This window comes from Corythoichthys intestinalis, chromosome 7, assembly GCF_030265065.1.
Source record: "Corythoichthys intestinalis isolate RoL2023-P3 chromosome 7, ASM3026506v1, whole genome shotgun sequence".
Lineage (NCBI taxonomy): Eukaryota > Metazoa > Chordata > Actinopteri > Syngnathiformes > Syngnathidae > Corythoichthys > Corythoichthys intestinalis.
Window position 1 is genome coordinate 48,745,086 of NC_080401.1, and position 17,482 is coordinate 48,762,567.

The following is a 17,482-nucleotide window of genomic DNA, read 5'->3' on the forward strand; positions in this document are numbered from 1 at the left end:
TTTTTTTATGTCTCTGGGTCAGAAAAGTGGGGTCTTCCTGGGTGTCCTACCATAGAGTCCCTTTTCATTCGGACGCCGCCGGATAGTACGGTTTGACACTGTTGTACCCTCTGACTGCAGGACAGCTTGAACGTGTTTGGATGTTAGGCGGCGTTCTTTATCTACCATCCACACAATCTTACGTTGAAATCTTGTCAATTTTTATTTTCCGTCCACATCTAGGGAGGTTAGCCACAGTGCCATGGGCTTTACAATTATTGATGACACTGCGCACAGTTGACACAAGAACATTCAGGTCTTTGAAGATGGACTTGTAGCCTTGAGATTGCCCATGCTTCCTCACAATTTTGCTCTCAAGTCCGCAGACAGTTCTTTGGTCTTCTTTCTTTTCTCCATCCTCAATGTGGTAAACACAAGGACAAAGGACAGAGGTTGAGTCAACTTTAATACATTTTAACTGGCTGCAAATGTGATTTAGTTATTGCCACCACCTGGTATGTGCCACAGGTAAGTAACAGGTGCTGTTCATTACACAAATTAGAGATTTTTTTCCCCCATTCTCTTTTGTGTTTTTTCATTGCGAGCAAAATAACTGAAGATATTACTACCAAAACATTTGTAATTGCAATCATTTTCTGGGAGAAATTGAGCATTATCTGACAATTGCAAAGGTGCCAATACTTTTGGCCAGCAGTGTAGTATATACACAAATTGTGTATATATAGATAGGTGAGTAGAGTAGCCAAAAAAAATTAGCCAAAAAAGTAAGAGTAGCATTACGTCTAAATAATATTACTCAAGTAAAAGAAGTCATCCAAAAATTTATTCAAGTACAAGTAAAACAGTATTTGTTGAAAAGAAGACTTAAGTGATGAGTAACAATATGAGTAACTGCTAAACATTATTTTTTTTCATAATGGTATATATTTTTTTCACAGCACTTCATCTATATAACATTCAGCCAAAAAGATGACAGACAAATCATTGAATTCAGATCAGAACAACGCAGCATGAGTGCCCTCTAGTGGAGAAAAAAAACTTACATCTGGATGGCATCATGGGGTCATGTGGTTATTGTTGCGACGTCTCATTGGTGAAACTGAGACAGCCGCTGTTGGCATCTTTGGCAAATAGTCAATATGTCAAAAAAAGGAAAAATCTAACGAGACTAGTGTAGCCCAAACTACTCAAGAAGAACATTTTTCTCAAAAGGTCACTCAAGTAAATGTAACGGAGTAAATGTAACGCATAACCACCCACTTCTGTGCATATATACATATACAGAAGAAAATATAAGACTAAATAACTGACTACATGGATACCTTGACATTTGATCGCTTTGACACACAATCTTTTCGACATACGACGTAAAACTTGACTCGCCAAGTGTTTCTACATCTGACGTCATGCTCGAAACGCGACGACTTATGACAGCGCCGCAGTTTCTTTGTTTTCCTGCAAGGCGGACGCACGGCAGATTTTCTTGTGAGAGAAATCAACATGGGTTCTAAGAATGTACAAGTGGTGAAAAAAGGAAAAAGGTGATGCTTACCATTGAAATGAAAATGGAAATAATGAGTGTGGTGTCTGCGTTTGTGAATTGGCTTGACAATACAGCCATAGAATGTCTATGATCTCGACGGTCCTAGTCAGTCTATATAAATTAAGGTGACAATTATTATTGTGGTAACATCGCCAAAAAATATCAAGCTTCGTCATGTTTTTAATCATTTATTTCAGAACTTGTGCAACACAAAATGCCTACTGTCCACCGCAGCTGAACATGAAAAGCAAGTCATCCACGCGATGCGTTCAGGTACACCACGCAAAACACATCCGCTTCATTAGAACCCAATTCGTTACATTATTACAGGTATTATTATTAGAGATACCGATCGATCGGGTCCGATCACGTCATTTTCAAAGAATCGGAATCGGCAAAAAAATATCGGACATGCCTTTTTTAAATATATACTGTATATATATTTTAATTAAATCGTTTTCTAATTGTATTTAACGTTACAGACATAATATGTTACACTCATCCAGAGTCTTTAGTTTAGGCTTAAGATAGGGTTATCAAATTTATCCTGATAACAGTGGTAATTAATTTTTTTAAAAATGTATCACGTTAAAATATTTAATGCAATTAATGCACGCGCTGCACGACCCACTCACGCATTGTCGCGCACAATCTGTAATGGCGCCTATTTACCAATATAGAGAGCAAAAAGGCAGCATACAATGAGTAGAGTGAATTTTGGCAATCTTAGGAGCCTTTTTTTAATTGGCTAAAGCCTTACAATCCCTCTCTCTACGATTAGAAATATCGTGGGAAGCAATGTGGGGAAGAAAGGTAGTAATTGATCTTTTTCTTAACACCCCATGTTATTTCCCAACGCAGAGAAGATATATCAATTGGTAGCACTACGCACAGTCATGGTTGCTAAAGGCGTGTTACATCCACCCATCATGCATTTGGGCATGGCCACAGTATCATTTACTGAAAGCTCAACAAATACACTAGATGGCAATATTTAGTCACAATATACAAAGTCACAAGTCTTTCTATTCGTGGATAGTAGAATGTTAATAATGTAAATGCCATCTTGAGGATTTATTGTCTTAATGAACAAATACAGTACTTATGTACTGTATGTTGAATGTATATATTCGTCCGAGTTGTATTCATTTTTTTCTTAATGCATTGCCAAAATGTATATGATCGTAAAAAAAAAAAAAAAAAAGCAATCGGATCGGGAAATATCAGGAACGGTCGGGAGGAAAAAAACATGATCAGAACAACCCTAATTATAATTTAGTCTCATGGGAAAATCCTGCTTGACATTCGACCATTTCAATTTACAAACAAGGTCCTGGAAGGAATTAACTTCATATGTAGAGGTCCCACTGTATTCACAATTAACTATCAGTGCCATTGACGATGATAGATGTCCAATTATGTGGCTGTTATCATCCTTGGTTTTCATCCTTCAGATGTGAATTTAAATTAGTTTCACTGTAAATTCACTACAAACGTTCCCAGTTCAAATGGATTGGATTTGGACATCTATTAAGGTCAATGGCTGCCAATGAGTTAAGATGCTCGTTCAGCATTATCTATAAAGTTGTTAATTAGTCAATTAATCGTGGCAGTCCTGGTTGAGAATGCCCAGTCGTGCTTCTTCGGGCGTTCCCATGACAACGGTAATAAGCTGTGCTACATTTCCTGTCAAGAGTGAGAACTCTTATCTGACTTCCTCTTGCTCAGGTGTGCGGGTGGTGATGTCAGTCAGCCGGTCAGGTAGGTAACGCTGAGCTGCTTAAGGAAATGCTGTAACATTTTCAATCAATTAAAAGAGTCAAGTCCAGTATTAGCCACTATGGATAAACTCAAATCGGTTTTAAGCGGTGAGGAATCACGCAGAGATGATAGGACAATTTTGCAGGTAAGCGATAGCTGGTTGATTTAATGTCTTGTCTTGATTTACTTAATTGCCAATTAAGTTTCTGCTGTGTGTAGACTGTGAACGAGGCGTCCACGCTGGGATGGGGGACTCGGGTGAAAGGATTCATCGCCTGTTTTGTGGTCGGGGGAGTGTCCGCCATTCTCGTAAGGTTCACACATGTCTATTATAGCTGGAGTGTTGCTTTTACGCGAGAAGGCAAAGCAGAGATGTCGGCTTGTTGTTGTTTTACTGGTTCTTCTCGCTCTTTGGAATGTTGCTCAAGTGTTCTCGTAGCATTGTTGAAGTTATTTCAGTTTTATCAATCTTTTTTTAACCTGGTCGTAAACAAAAATGCCAGATTTTATTTAAATACAATCAGTGGCGCCTTGTTTAATATAACAATAAATCCACAAGATGGCATTAACATTATTAACATTCTTTCTGCGAAAGGGATCCGCGGAGAGAAAGACTTGTAATTCTTAAAGGATAAATGTGAGTTTGTATATTGTGACTAAATATTGCCATCTCGTGTATTTGTTGAGCTTTCAGTAAATGATACTGTATCGACTTAACTGTCTGCCCAAATGCATGATGGGAAGTGGTGCAACCATGACTGTGTGTGCTGGCTGCAAATGCTATATCTTCTCTGCGCTGGGTACACTACAGGGTATTAAGAAAAAGATCAACTCCTGTCATTCTTCACCACGTCGCTTCCCACAATATTTATAGTTGCTGTGGGAGAGATGACAAAGCTTTTGCCAATTAAAAGCACGGCCCCAATGAATGCTTTTATCTACTCCACTCACTTGACACTGCCTCTTATCTCTGTATGGAAGTAAAACGGCGCCATTGTAGGCTGTTTGCAGCAATGCGTGAATGAGTCGTACTGCGAATGCGTTAATTGCGATAAATATTTTCACGTGATTCATTTTAAAAAATTAATTACCACCTGTTAACGCGATAAATTTGACAGCCCTACATTTAACAAAACAAAATACATGCATTCATTTGGGATGAAAAGCATAATTGATGCTACAACAATCTAACGATATCCTGGCAAGCGGGGTGGCCACCCCCTGGTGGCGCCACTGAATACAATACATTTAACTAAAGACGTCCAATCAATTTGAATTGGGTTCTAGTTGTCCAGTTCAAATGGATTAGACGTCTACTAGCTATAAACTCATTTCAATTCACAGCAGAAGGATGGGGAAAAAAACACATGATATATTTTAATTTATCAGATATTATCACCAAATTTTACACCAAAAAGCCAGGACAATGTGATGACTACTACTACATATCATTGGCACATTTGACTTTTGGAGCAGGAGGTACAACATGTTGATGACCCCAAAACGTATTGTCAGCAATAAAATTAACTTACAAGAATATTTATAATAATAAGTGGACAATGAGCGTTGTTTGTTTCCCATCGTTCTTGAGCATAATTCTAAATCAGGCTGCTTAGACAATACTTTTCGCCACTATTCAATCAAAAAAAAAAAAAAAAAAAAAGTTGCTTCAATCAAAATATACACTCACCGGCCACTTTATTAGGTACACCTGTCCAACTGCTCATTAACACTTAATTTCTAATCAGCCAATCACATGGTGGCAACTCAGTGCATTTAGGCATGTAGACATGGTTTAAGACAATCTCCTGCAGTTCAAACCGAGCATCAGTATGGGGAAGAAAGGTGATTTGAGTGACTTTAAACGTGGCACGGTTGTTGGTGCCAGAAGGGCTGGTCTGAGTATTTCAGAAACTGCTGATCTCCTGGGATTTTCTCGCACAACCATCTCTAGGGTTTACAGAGAATGGTCCGAAAAAGAAAAAATATCCAGTGAGCGACAGTTCTGTGGGCGGAAATGCCTTGTTGATGCCAGAGGTCAGAGGAGAATGGCCAGACTGGTTCAAGCTGATAGAAAGGCAAAAGTGACTCGAATAACCACCCGTTACAACCAAGGTAGGCAGAAGAGCATCTCTGAACGCACAGTACGTCGAACTTTGAGGCAGATGGGCTACAGCAGCAGAAGACCACGCCGGGTGCCACTCCTTTCAGCTAAGAACAGGAAACTGAGGCTACAATTTGCACAAGCTCATCGAAATTGGACAATAGTAGATTGGAAAAACATTGCCTGGTCTGATGAGTCTCAATTTCTGCTGCGACATTCGGATGGTAGGGTCAGAATTTGGCGTCAACAACATGAAAGCATGGATCCATCCTGCCTTGTATCAACGGTTCAGGCTGTTGTTGGTGGTGTAATGGTGTGGGGAATATTTTCTTGGCACTCTTTGGGCCCCTTGGTACCAATTGAGCATCGTTGGAACGCCACAGCCTACCTGAGTATTGTTGCTGACCGTGTTTATCCCTTTATGACCACAATGTACCCAACTTCTGATGGCTACTTTCAGCAGGATAATGTCCCCTTTCATAAAGCTGGAATCATCTGACTGGTTTCTTGAACATGACAATGAGTTCACTGTACTCAAATGGCCTCCACAGTCACCAGATCTCAAACCGATAGAGCATCTTTTGGATGTGGTGGAACGGGAGATTCGCATCGTGGATGTGCAGCCGACAAATCTGCACCAACTGTGTGATGCCATCATGTCAATATGGACCAAACTCTCTGAGGAATGCTTCCAGCACCTTGTTGAATCTATGCCACGAAGAATTGAGGCAGTTCTGAAGGCAAAAGGGGGTCCAACCCGTTCCTAGCATGGTGTACCTAATAAAGTGGCTGGTGAGTGTATATTTTCAACCAAAACTCACTTCACTTCAATCAAAAAAATGTGTTTGAATGCAATAATAAATTTGAAACTAAAAAACCTAAAAACAATGCATGTGAAAGCTATTTTTCTTTCATTTTAATTTTTTTTTTTTTTTTTTTGGATTGAAGTACAGTGGGGCAAATAAGTATTTAGTGAACCACTAATTATGCAAGTTCTCCCACTTGAAAATATTACAGAGGCCTGTAATTGTCAACATAGGTAATCCTCAACCATGAGAGACAGAATGTGGAAAAAAAAAAAACAGAAAATCGCATTGTTTGATTTTTAAAGAATTTATCTGCAAATAATGGTAGAAAGTAAGTATTTGCTCAATACCATAAGTTCATCTCAATACTTTGTTATGTACTCTTTGTTGGCAATAATGGAGGCTAAACGTTTTCTGTAACTCTTCACAAGCTTTTCACACACTGTTGCTGGTATTTTGGCCCATTCCTCCATGCAGATTTCCTCTAGAACAGCGATGTTTTGGGGCTGTCGTTGGGCAACACGGACTTTCAACTCCCTCCACAGATTTTCTATGGGGTTGAGATCTGGAGACTGGCTAGGCCACTCCAGGACCTTGTAATAGTTCTTACGAAGCCACTCCTTTGTTGCCCTGGCTGTGTGTTTGGGATCATTGTCATGCTGAAAGACCCAGCCATGTCTCATCTTCAATGCCTCTTGCTGATGGGAGGAGATTTTCACTCAAAATCTCTCGATACATGGCCCCATTCATTCTTTCCTTTACACAGTTCAGTCGTCCTGGTCCCTTTGCAGAAAAACAGCCCCCAAGCATGATGTTTCCACCCCCATGCTTCACAGTGGGCATGGTGTTCTTCGGATGCAATTCAGTATTCTTTCTCCTCCAAACACGAGAACCTGTGTTTCTCCCCAAAAGTTATATTTTGGTTTCATCTGACCATAACACATTCTCCCAGACCTCTTCTGGATCATCCAAATGCTCTCTAGCGAACCGCAGACGGGCCTGGACGTGTACTTTCTTCAGCAGGGGGACACGTCTGGCAGTGCAGGATTTGAGTCCCTGGCGGCGCATTGTGTTACTGACAGTAGCCTTTGTTACTGTGGTCCCAGCTCTCTGTGGGTCATTCACTAGGTCCCCCCGTGTGGGTCTGGGATTTTTGCTCACCGTTCTTGTTATCATTTTGATGCCACGGGGTGAGATCTTGCATGGAGCCCCAGATCGAGGGAGATTATCAGTGGTCTTGTATGTCTTCCATTTTGTAATAATTGCTCCCACAGTTGATTTCTTTACACCAAGAGTTTTACCTATTGCAGATTCGGTCTTCCCAGCCTGGTGCAGGTCTACAATATTGTCTCTGGTGTCCTTCGACAGCTCTTTAGTCTTGGCCATAGTGGAGTTTGGAGTGTGACTGACTGAGATTGTGGACAGGTGTCTTTTATACCGATAACGAGTTAAAACAGGTGCCATTAATACAGGTAACGAGTGGAGCCTCGTTAGACAGCCAGCCAGAAATCTTGCTTGTTTGTAGGTGACCAAATACTTATTTTGCACTCTAATTTGGAAATAAATTCTTTAAAAGTCAAACAATGTAATTTTCTGTTTTTTTCCCCCACATTGTCCCTCATGGTTGAGGTTTACCCATGTTGACAATTACAAGCCTCTCTAATATTTTCAAGTATTTTTCAATTGGTGGTTGACGAAATACTTATTTGCCCCACTGTAATGTTGATTTGTGTTTGGGACACATTTTGGCTAAGACATTTTTCCCTATTATTCAATCAAAAATTAAGTCGCTTCAAAAAAATTATAGATTTTCAAACAGAAAAATCACTTCAATCAAACAAAAAAAAGAAAAATTTCAATCCAAGGGAAAAAAATTAAATTCGAAAAAATATTTGAGATTGAAAAATTTGCATTTGAGCACTTAATTTTTCATTGAAAAAGTTTTCTTTGATTGAAGAAATCCTTTTTGTGTCTGGGCCATAATATGATTAGGACATTAGTGTCTAAATCATTCAATCCCCCAAAAAGTTGCTTCAATGAAAATAAATATTTTCAAATTAAAAAAAAAAAAATCATTAAATTTTTTTTTTTTCTTATGTATATACACCGGTATTTATTTTCTAAAATTATATGCAAAGCAAATGACTGCCTAAGGCAGACATGTCCAAAGTCCGGCCCGGGGGCCAAATGCGGCCCGTGGTCAAGTTTCATCCGGCCCCCAGCCTCTGTCATGAAATCAAAAACGTCAGGCCCGCACACAGACTTGATAAATTGGTCATCACTAAATGCTGCTCCTCATTTACCAACTGAAAGGCAGCAGCACTTTAAGCAACATTACCCCGTGTGACCCTTTACTCCCAATTTTCTAAAATGGCGACAATCAACAACAAAAAAGACGGCCGACGCTTCAAGGATAGATGGAAACTGGACTATTTCTTCACTAAAATACGCAACAACTGTGTCTGCCTCATTTGCAAAGAGACAGTCGCTGTTTTTAAAGAGTTCAATGTGAGGCGATATTACCTAACAAGACACGTTGACATGTACGACAACATTACAGGGAAGATACGTAGCGAGAAATTGAAGCTAGTTTAATTTTACAGCAGCACTATTTCGCTAGAGTCCGAGAGTCGAAAGAGAACGCCACAAAGGGTAGTTGCGAGATTATTGAAATGATTAATTTAAAAAAAATTATAAGACAAATGTGAGACACTGAATGACTTGCTAAAATTTGCTTAAACATATTGTTCTACGTAAAGGACGTCAGCCAAGGTCGGCCCCCCACATTTTTACCACACGGAATCTGGCCCCCTTTGCAAAAAGTTTGGACACCCCTGGTCTAAGGTGCTCGAAAAATAATTTCGACCCATTATAAAAATGTTTTTTGCTCATTTCATTCATTTTTGTTGCAGTTTTATTGCTTTACAACTTTTATATACATATGTGTTTATTTACAACTTCAAATCCGCTGATGCTACACATGATATGTTATATTTTAATTCATCAGGTATTATCACCAAATTTTACACCGAAAAGCTAGGACGTGATGACTACTATTACTTTTAAATTAAAACTGTATTGTGTTTGCAGGGTGTGTGTTTACTTTTCCTCCCTAGGATTGGCCTCATCCTCTTCATAGTTTTCTACACCTTTGGCAACATTTGTACTCTGTGCAGGTCAGTGTGTGTACAATTTATTTAAAAAAAAAAGTCTACGCAACCCACTTCAAACGCATGCTGTTGTATATTGAGTCAAAAATTGAGCTGCTTCTGGGACGCGTCTAACATGCGGCCACACTGCGACTGGTGTGCATTGGCTGATTGACTTTAACGCCTGCATTTCACTGCGTCCTCGCGGCGGCCACTTTGTTGCGCCGTTGACGTTTCTGGGTTATACTGTCCTACCGTGTTGGTCCTCATTATAGTAGAGAAGACGGAGTAAATATAATCTACATAAAGAAACTGTAACCCGATCGACTCACAGCCTCGAAAAGTAAGGGTTACATTAAGAGAGAAACTTGTTCGGTACGCCTCGGTTCCAAACCGAGAACCACATACCGAAAAGGTTCAATACAAATACATGTGCAAAGTGGCCGCCGCGAGAACGCAGTGAAATGCGGGCGTTAAAGTCAATCAGCCAATGCACACCAGTCGCAGTGCGGCCGCGTGTTACTTGTCCCAGAAGTGGCTCAACACGACGCACGCGAAAAGAACGGCAGAGTTTATTTTGACGTGAGACGCGACCCTCCTGCATCAATACTACTACCGGTAGCTAGGATCGGGCAGACCGGAAGTCACTCGTGTAAAAATACGGTGGATCTGGTCGATTTTCAAACTAATATGCAATCGTAACACACTTTTTGAGTCCATCAGATCTCATGAGTGGTAGATCGGGGCACAGTTGATTTGTCTTTGCTGATTTACTGCTGTCTTCTCCACTATAATAGTAACCAACACGGCCCTGTGTTCAATACAAAACCCTCCTACCACAACAACACAAGTAGGAACTAATGTTCACATGGGAACTAAAGTTAAACAATATAAATGAATACTACAGTGCCTTGCAAAAGTATTCGGCCCCCTTGAACCTTGCAACCTTTCGCCACATTTCAGGCTTCAAACAAAGATATAAAATTTTAATTTTTTGTCAAGAATCAACAACAAGTGGGACACAATCGTGAAGTGGAACAAAATTTATTGGATAATTTCAACTTTTTTAACAAATAAAAAACTGAAAAGTGGGGCGTGCAATATTATTCGGCCCCCTTGCGTTAATACTTTGTAGCGCCACCTTTTGCTCCAATTACAGCTGCAAGTCGCTTGGGGTATGTTTCTATCAGTTTTGCACATCGAGAGACTGACATTCTTGCCCATTCTTCCTTGCAAAACAGCTCGAGCTCAGTGAGGTTGGATGGAGAGTGTTTGTGAACAGCAGTCTTCAGCTCTTTCCACAGATTCTCGATTGGATTCAGGTCTGGACTTTGACTTGGCCATTCTAACACCTGGATACGTTTATTTTTGAACCATTCCATTGTAGATTTGGCTTTATGTTTTGGATCATTGTCCTGTTGGAAGATAAATCTCCGTCCCAGTCTCAGGTCTTGTGCAGATACCAACAGGTTTTCTTCCAGAATGTTCCTGTATTTGGCTGCACCCATCTTCCCGTCAATTTTAACCATCTTCCCTGTCCCTGCTGAAGAAAAGCAGGCCCAAACCACGATGCTGCCACCACCATGTTTGACAGTGGGGATGGTGTGTTCAGGGTGATGAGCTGTGTTGCTTTTACGCCAAACATATCATTTTGCATTGTGGCCAAAAAGTTCAATTTTGATTTCATCTGACCAGAGCACCTTCTTCCACATGTTTGGTGTGTCTCCCAGGTGGCTTGTGGCAAACTTTAAACGAGACTTTTTATGGATTTCTTTGAGAAATGGCTTTCTTCTTGCCACTCTTCCATAAAGGCCAGATTTGTGCAGTGTACGACTGATTGTTGTCCTATGGACAGACTCTCCCACCTCAGCTGTAGATCTCTGCAGTTCATCCAGAGTGATCATGGGCCTCTTGGCTGCATCTCTGATCAGTTTTCTCCTTGTTTGAGAAGAAATTTTGGAAGGACGGCCGGGTCTTGGTAGATTTGCAGTGGTCTGATGCTCCTTCCATTTCAATATGATGGCTTGCACAGTGCTCCTTGAGATGTTTAAAGCTTGGGAAATCTTTTTGTATCCAAATCCGGCTTTAAACTTCTCCACAACAGTATCTTGGACCTGCCTGGTGTGTTCCTTGGTTTTCATAATGCTCTCTGCACTTTAAACAGAACCCTGAGACTATCACAGAGCAGGTGCATTTATACGGAGACTTGATTACACACAGGTGGATTCTATTTATCATTATCGGTCATTTAGGACAACATTGGATCATTCAGAGATCCTCACTGAACTTCTGGAGTGAGTTTGCTGCACTGAAAGTAAAGGGGCCGAATAATATTGCACGCCCCACTTTTCAGTTTTTTATTTGTTAAAAAAGTTTAAATTATCCAATAAATGTTGTTCCACTTCACGATTGTGTCCCACTTGTTGTTGATTCTTGACAAAAAAATTAAATTTCTTATCTTTATGTTTGAAGCCTGAAATGTGGCGAAAGGTTGCAAGATTTAAGGGGGCCGAATACCTTTGCAAGGCACTGTACATCACATTAATAAGATATAAACACATAATAAAATAAATAATAGCCCATTTAAATAAAATAAATTTGAGCTAAAACACCTGTAATTAAATAATAAGAATAATACACAGATCATGCTTACACAATTAAATTTATTAATTTCTGTGTGGCGCTTTAACTTGAGAAAATCCACCAATAAAGCTTTTGAAAACCGTTCATAAGGGGAAAAAAATGATTCACTGAGGCATTTCATTTGTAAAATACATGTTAAAATATTTGTCATTGGGATTGCTTTTGTCTTTAGCACAGGACTTTTTTTCTTCTTTCTTTCAGAAAGCTGACTAATACGCGGGGTCTGAAAGGCAAATTGTGGTTTGACTATCTTTAAATACCCGCTCCTTTTTGAGCAGAATTCTAGCTTTGTATAGGCTAATGTTCCTATTGTTGAAAGGTGTGTAATAAACAACTAGCACATTTATATTTTGCATTTTGTTTTCTTACTGTACTGAAAATGAACCGAACCGTGACCTCAAAACCGAGGTATGTACCGAACTGAGATTTTTGTGTACTGTTACACCCCTAATATATATATAATATATATAGGCGCTTCCAGTATATACAACCAAACACAGCAAAGAAAGTCCCGGAGTCTCAACTACATCGTCCTGAATCCATTTTTGGAAATTCCGTGGGTTCCTGTGGTTTGATTTGGTAGTTCAAAACTTTGTCTACTTCAACCGGAATTCATGGTGTTCTGTCTAAACTGGAAGTCTGTAGCAGAAAATGTCAAAGATGGCACTACCCTATTTTCACTCAGGAAACTTGTCTATCGACACACTTTCCATAACTTTAGTTAAAATTGTTCACTTTTTTTTCACAGAATGTTTATTTGGAAAACCTTGAAGTTGTTAATTTATCATTATTAAAGAATCTAGTGGGCCTTCACAATACAATTAGCAGACCCTCCAATTGTTAAGTCCACGTCCGCTTATACACTAGAACTACCAAGGGTTGATCAGTTGATACAAATCCCTTTTGTATCCAGAGAAGTGTCATCTGACCCTAATCAGCATATCTTTTGTGAGCATTGAGGTCCTCATTAGTCATTCCCATTCACACTCACAAAACCACAGGGTTGGATTGCTCCAATTAGCATCTTGAGTATTTGCAGGGCAGGGGTGCCTTGGCTTTGTCAGACAGTGGACCACTCAGGCAGGCAATCGGGCGGACAACCTTTTTACATCTTCCAAAAGCTGCAGTTTGCCTACAGTACAAGGGACGGTGTAGAAAAACAAAACAAAACAGTCTTTATGTGGTGACATATGACACTTCGCCCTTTTCCCCGGGGTTGGGTGCTGGAGGTTGTGTAGAAGCAATTTTTCCTTCTGCACCTTCTTTGCGCCCAAATGACATTGAGCCAATTCCTTTGCAAGACCCACCAAAAGTCCACCCTTGCCTTCCGGTGCATGCCTGATACAACACATATGCACTCAGTGCTGCCATGTCAATTATATTGTAGTACACGGCGACTAGCCATCTCCGTGTTCTTCCGTGTTTGACAAAGCAAAGGGAGCCCTGGATTTGCAAATATTCAAGATGAAAATTGCAGCTATCCAGAGTGAAATGCTTGTTTGCTTGATTGCTTGTTTGAGTGGTCTATTATTTGACAAAGTCAAATAGTCAGTTTGTTGTTGGGGGTCATTTGACACCTTTCTGGTCTTTATAGCCAAAAAACCTGGAACTTCCAGTGTTATATCTGTATCTATTTGATACTGGTATCCGACTTTTGGAGTTGGACAATATCGGGATATTGGTTAAAAAGTCATTATCTGACAACTCTAACTTAAACACTATATGACAGCTTCGTGCATCATCTTACCTTTCTGTTTGACACTCCCCTGGACCAACCATGCCCACTTTACGTCCGCAAACGGAGTCGCGGTCGCACCTCCAGCACCCCCCTAAATTCCACCCCTGATTTGTTAATAATTCATAATTAAATCCATAATTATTCATCTTGGTCAAAGTTTTCATACAACAAAACATGTCCTTTAAACAGGGTTGTATAGACTTTTAAAAAAAATTTTAAACTTCGATTGTAAGCTGTGTTCCCATGGTTCTTTGTGTCATGCAGCACCATGTTTTTGATGGGCCCCATGAAGCAGCTGAAAAGGATGTGTGACAAGACAAGAGCACTGGCGACCACCATCATGCTTGTGAATACATTCAGAAAACTTATTTTATTAGTCTAGAAAGCTTATGTTAATATTCATAATATTATTCCAGACTTGTCTTGTGTTGACGTTGTGTGCCGCTTTCTGGGTGAGTGATATACTGCGAGGTCAAGCCATTAGCTAAACATTTAAATAGACAGCAATTGCATGTTTTTGCTTCTAGTGGAAAAACTTTGGCCTGGCGTTGTTGTTCGTCATCCTGCAAGTGTTGTCGTTCAGCTGGTGAGTTCATCCGGCGCTCCTTTTCAAATATCGCCATATGCTTATGGAGCGTTTGTGTTAAAAGGCTTTTTTTTTTTTTTTTTTTTTTTTTACAGGTACAGCCTTTCGTACATCCCGTGTGTCAGGTTTGTCGTTTTTCTTTTAATTATCTCAAATTGCAAATGCAGTTTGTCAGTTATTTGTTAGTTTCAGGGCTCTGGGGTGGCTAAGCTAGCACGAGTCAATGGTACCATCATAGCATGTCAAAAAAAAAAAAAACGATATTAACTAGGGTTGTTTTTTGCTCGCGATCCGATCCCGATCGTTTTAGTTTGAGTATCTGCCGATACCGATATTTCCCGATCCGATTGCTTTTTTTTTTTTTTTTTTGCTCCCGATTCAATTCCAATCATTCCCGATAATTTTTCCCGATCATATACATTTTGGCAATCCATTAAGAAAAAAATGAATAAAACTCGGACGAATATATACATTCAACATACAGTACATAAGTACTGTATTTGTTTATTATGACAATAAATCCTCAAGATGGCAATTACATTATTAACATTCTTTCTGTGAGACGGATCCACGGATAGAAAGACTTGTAATTCTTAAAGGATAAATGTGACTTTGTATATTGTGACTAAATATTGCCATCTAGTGTATTTGTTGGGCTTTCAGTAAATGACACTGTAGCCATTTAACTCTTCTGCCCAAATGCATGATGGGAAGTGCAACCATGACTGTGCGTAGTGGGACCAATTCAAATGTCTTCTCTGCGTTGGGAAGTAACATAGGATGTTAAGGAAAAGATCAACCACTACCGTTCTTCCCCACATTGCTTCTCACGATAATTCTAATTGTTGAGAGAGGGATTTTAAGGCTTTAGCCAATTAAAAAGAGGCTCCAAAGACTGCCAAAATTCTTTCTACTCATTTTACGCTGCCTGTTAGCTCTATATATGGGTAAAACGGCGCCATTATAGATTGAACGCGACAATGCGTGAGTGGGTCGTGCAGCGCATGCGTTAATTGCATTAAATATTTTAACGTGATTAATTTAAAAAAATTAATTACCGCCGTTTATGCGATAAATTTGATTGCCCTACTTTAAGCCAAAACTAAAGACTCTGGATGAATGTAAGACATTTTGTCTGTAACGTTAAATACAATTAGAAAACGATTTAATAAAAAAATAGATATATATTTAAAAAAGGCATGTCCGATATTTTTTTGCCGATTTAGATACTTTGAAAATGACGTGATCGGACCCGATCGATCGGCACATCTTTAATATTAACAGATCTAACACAGCCAAATAATTTTAAAATGCAGATCATTGTTCCAAATATCCATGCGGCCAAAACAATGTCACACCAAACTGCCGTAATTCGTTTTATTCTGCAGGAGTATTTTTTTTTTGATGCGTAATGCCACCACAATAGAAAGGGGCGCTTCAGCTAATCGTGCTCATGCTGCATTCGAGGAATGTGGGAAGTCAGACTTATCTCACTCGGATAGTACCGGTTGTGACCTCAAAGCGTTCCAAGAGAATGGAAACCGCAAGATGGCTGATTGCGACAAGTTGTTTTTTATTTTGGCCATCAAAACACATTTTGACCTCTAGCAGACCTGCCTTCTCTTAAGCATTCAAATAGTGGATGAAAAACAAAGGCTAAGGTAAATAACACACACTGAAAACTGCCTTTTTTGGTTTTACTATTGACGGTCTGTTCTTCAATTGGCAGCGCCATTTTGTTGAGTGACGTCAGATTGAAGCAACCCGTGAAGTCGGGGTATTTTTAGTTTTTTCCGACTTCGTGACAAGGGCCTCCCAGTTCGAGTGGCGTTTCAATGATATTTTTCCTGGTCAAAGGTTGGAAAACTCCCAACTTCCAACCTTCCTCGAATGCAGCATCAATCTACTAAGTCTTGACTGAAGAACGGCAACATGATGAAATTTGCATTTCGAGGCTGTAAAAACAGAAGAAATGGGCAAATGTTTCCACGAATTCCCTATGAAGAACGGAGAACAATATAAACTGGTTACTTGCTATTGGCTACGACATAAACACAACGAAGGAAAAAATATCCCTCAGCCTGTTCCCTGCAGAGCTGCTGGATTACAAATGTTGCTGTTCATACTACAATTGTTGCCATGCAAAGTTTTAATAACTTTATCCTAAAAACATAGCCAAAACTATAGATTTCCAAAACTTGATTCTCAAGCCTGCATATGTTGTTTTTAATTGGCATGCTAAGATGGGACCATTGACTCACGCTAGCTTAGCCACTCCAGCGCCCTGAAACCCACAAATAACTGCCAAACTGCATGGAATTTGTTGAAATCAACTCCACCGGTTTATGGAACCCCCATCTTACTCGAAAATTAAGCCTATTGTCAAAAATTCTGAACTTCCCCTTTAAATCTTTAGCTTAGAAAAAAATCTTGCAAGAAATGTAATGGGAGCACTCACCAAAAATGTTACTTTTTCAGGGATGCCATTTTGAGGTTGGTGGCCATGTGCATGAAATGAAAGGTTCGACTGCATCGATGTTTTTAGAGCTGGAGAGGTCTCTCCATTTTTTTTTTCTTTTTAAAACATTTTTATTGTATTTTATTTTTAATAAATGACATAGGGGGTGCATGTATGTCATGTATACTTCATTATATATGATTTTGTGGCATGTCCACACACAACTGTGCCTTAGTGGTACAAAAGCTGCTGATCTCGATGTTTGTATTGTTTTTAAATGTATGCTTCCAAATTCAAGTGCTTGTTTCGTGTTATTGTTGTTGTTAAGAGTCAAAACTTGTCATATTGAAATAAAAATCATGAATATATTGTTATAGTTTTTTATGACAATGCAGTCAACATTTGTGAGATGTTTTTGATGGTAATATGATAAGGAGTTCTAAAAATTACGATTTTTTTTTTTTTTTTAAACAGTACATATAATAAAACTTCATATTTACATGTATGCTCTCAAAATGTTTTTGTCATTGTGGAATTCTTGGATGAACGGAATTTAAGGTCCTTGAAAATTCTTACAAGTGATTTGTAGTTCATAAAATTACATTATGGATCTAAAATGTCGCTAATATAATTACGCCTATATTCATCATATAACTTTTCCCTTGTTTCTCTTCGAAAGGTTTCAGGACAAACT

At 39.3% G+C, this 17,482-nt stretch overlaps 1 protein-coding gene across 1 annotated transcript; it reads left to right on the forward strand.

The window, feature by feature from the left end:
• Positions 1-3,271: 3,271 nt before the first annotated feature.
• Positions 3,272-17,259, forward strand: sft2d2a (SFT2 domain containing 2a). Its single transcript, XM_057840234.1, has 8 exons — positions 3,272-3,449; positions 3,524-3,613; positions 9,305-9,390; positions 14,009-14,090; positions 14,161-14,196; positions 14,272-14,330; positions 14,426-14,455; positions 16,809-17,259. Exons 1-8 carry the CDS (start codon positions 3,384-3,386, stop codon positions 16,846-16,848), a joined length of 489 nt encoding a protein of 162 aa, XP_057696217.1. The 5' UTR covers positions 3,272-3,383; the 3' UTR covers positions 16,849-17,259.
• The last annotated feature ends 223 nt before the right edge of the window (positions 17,260-17,482 follow it).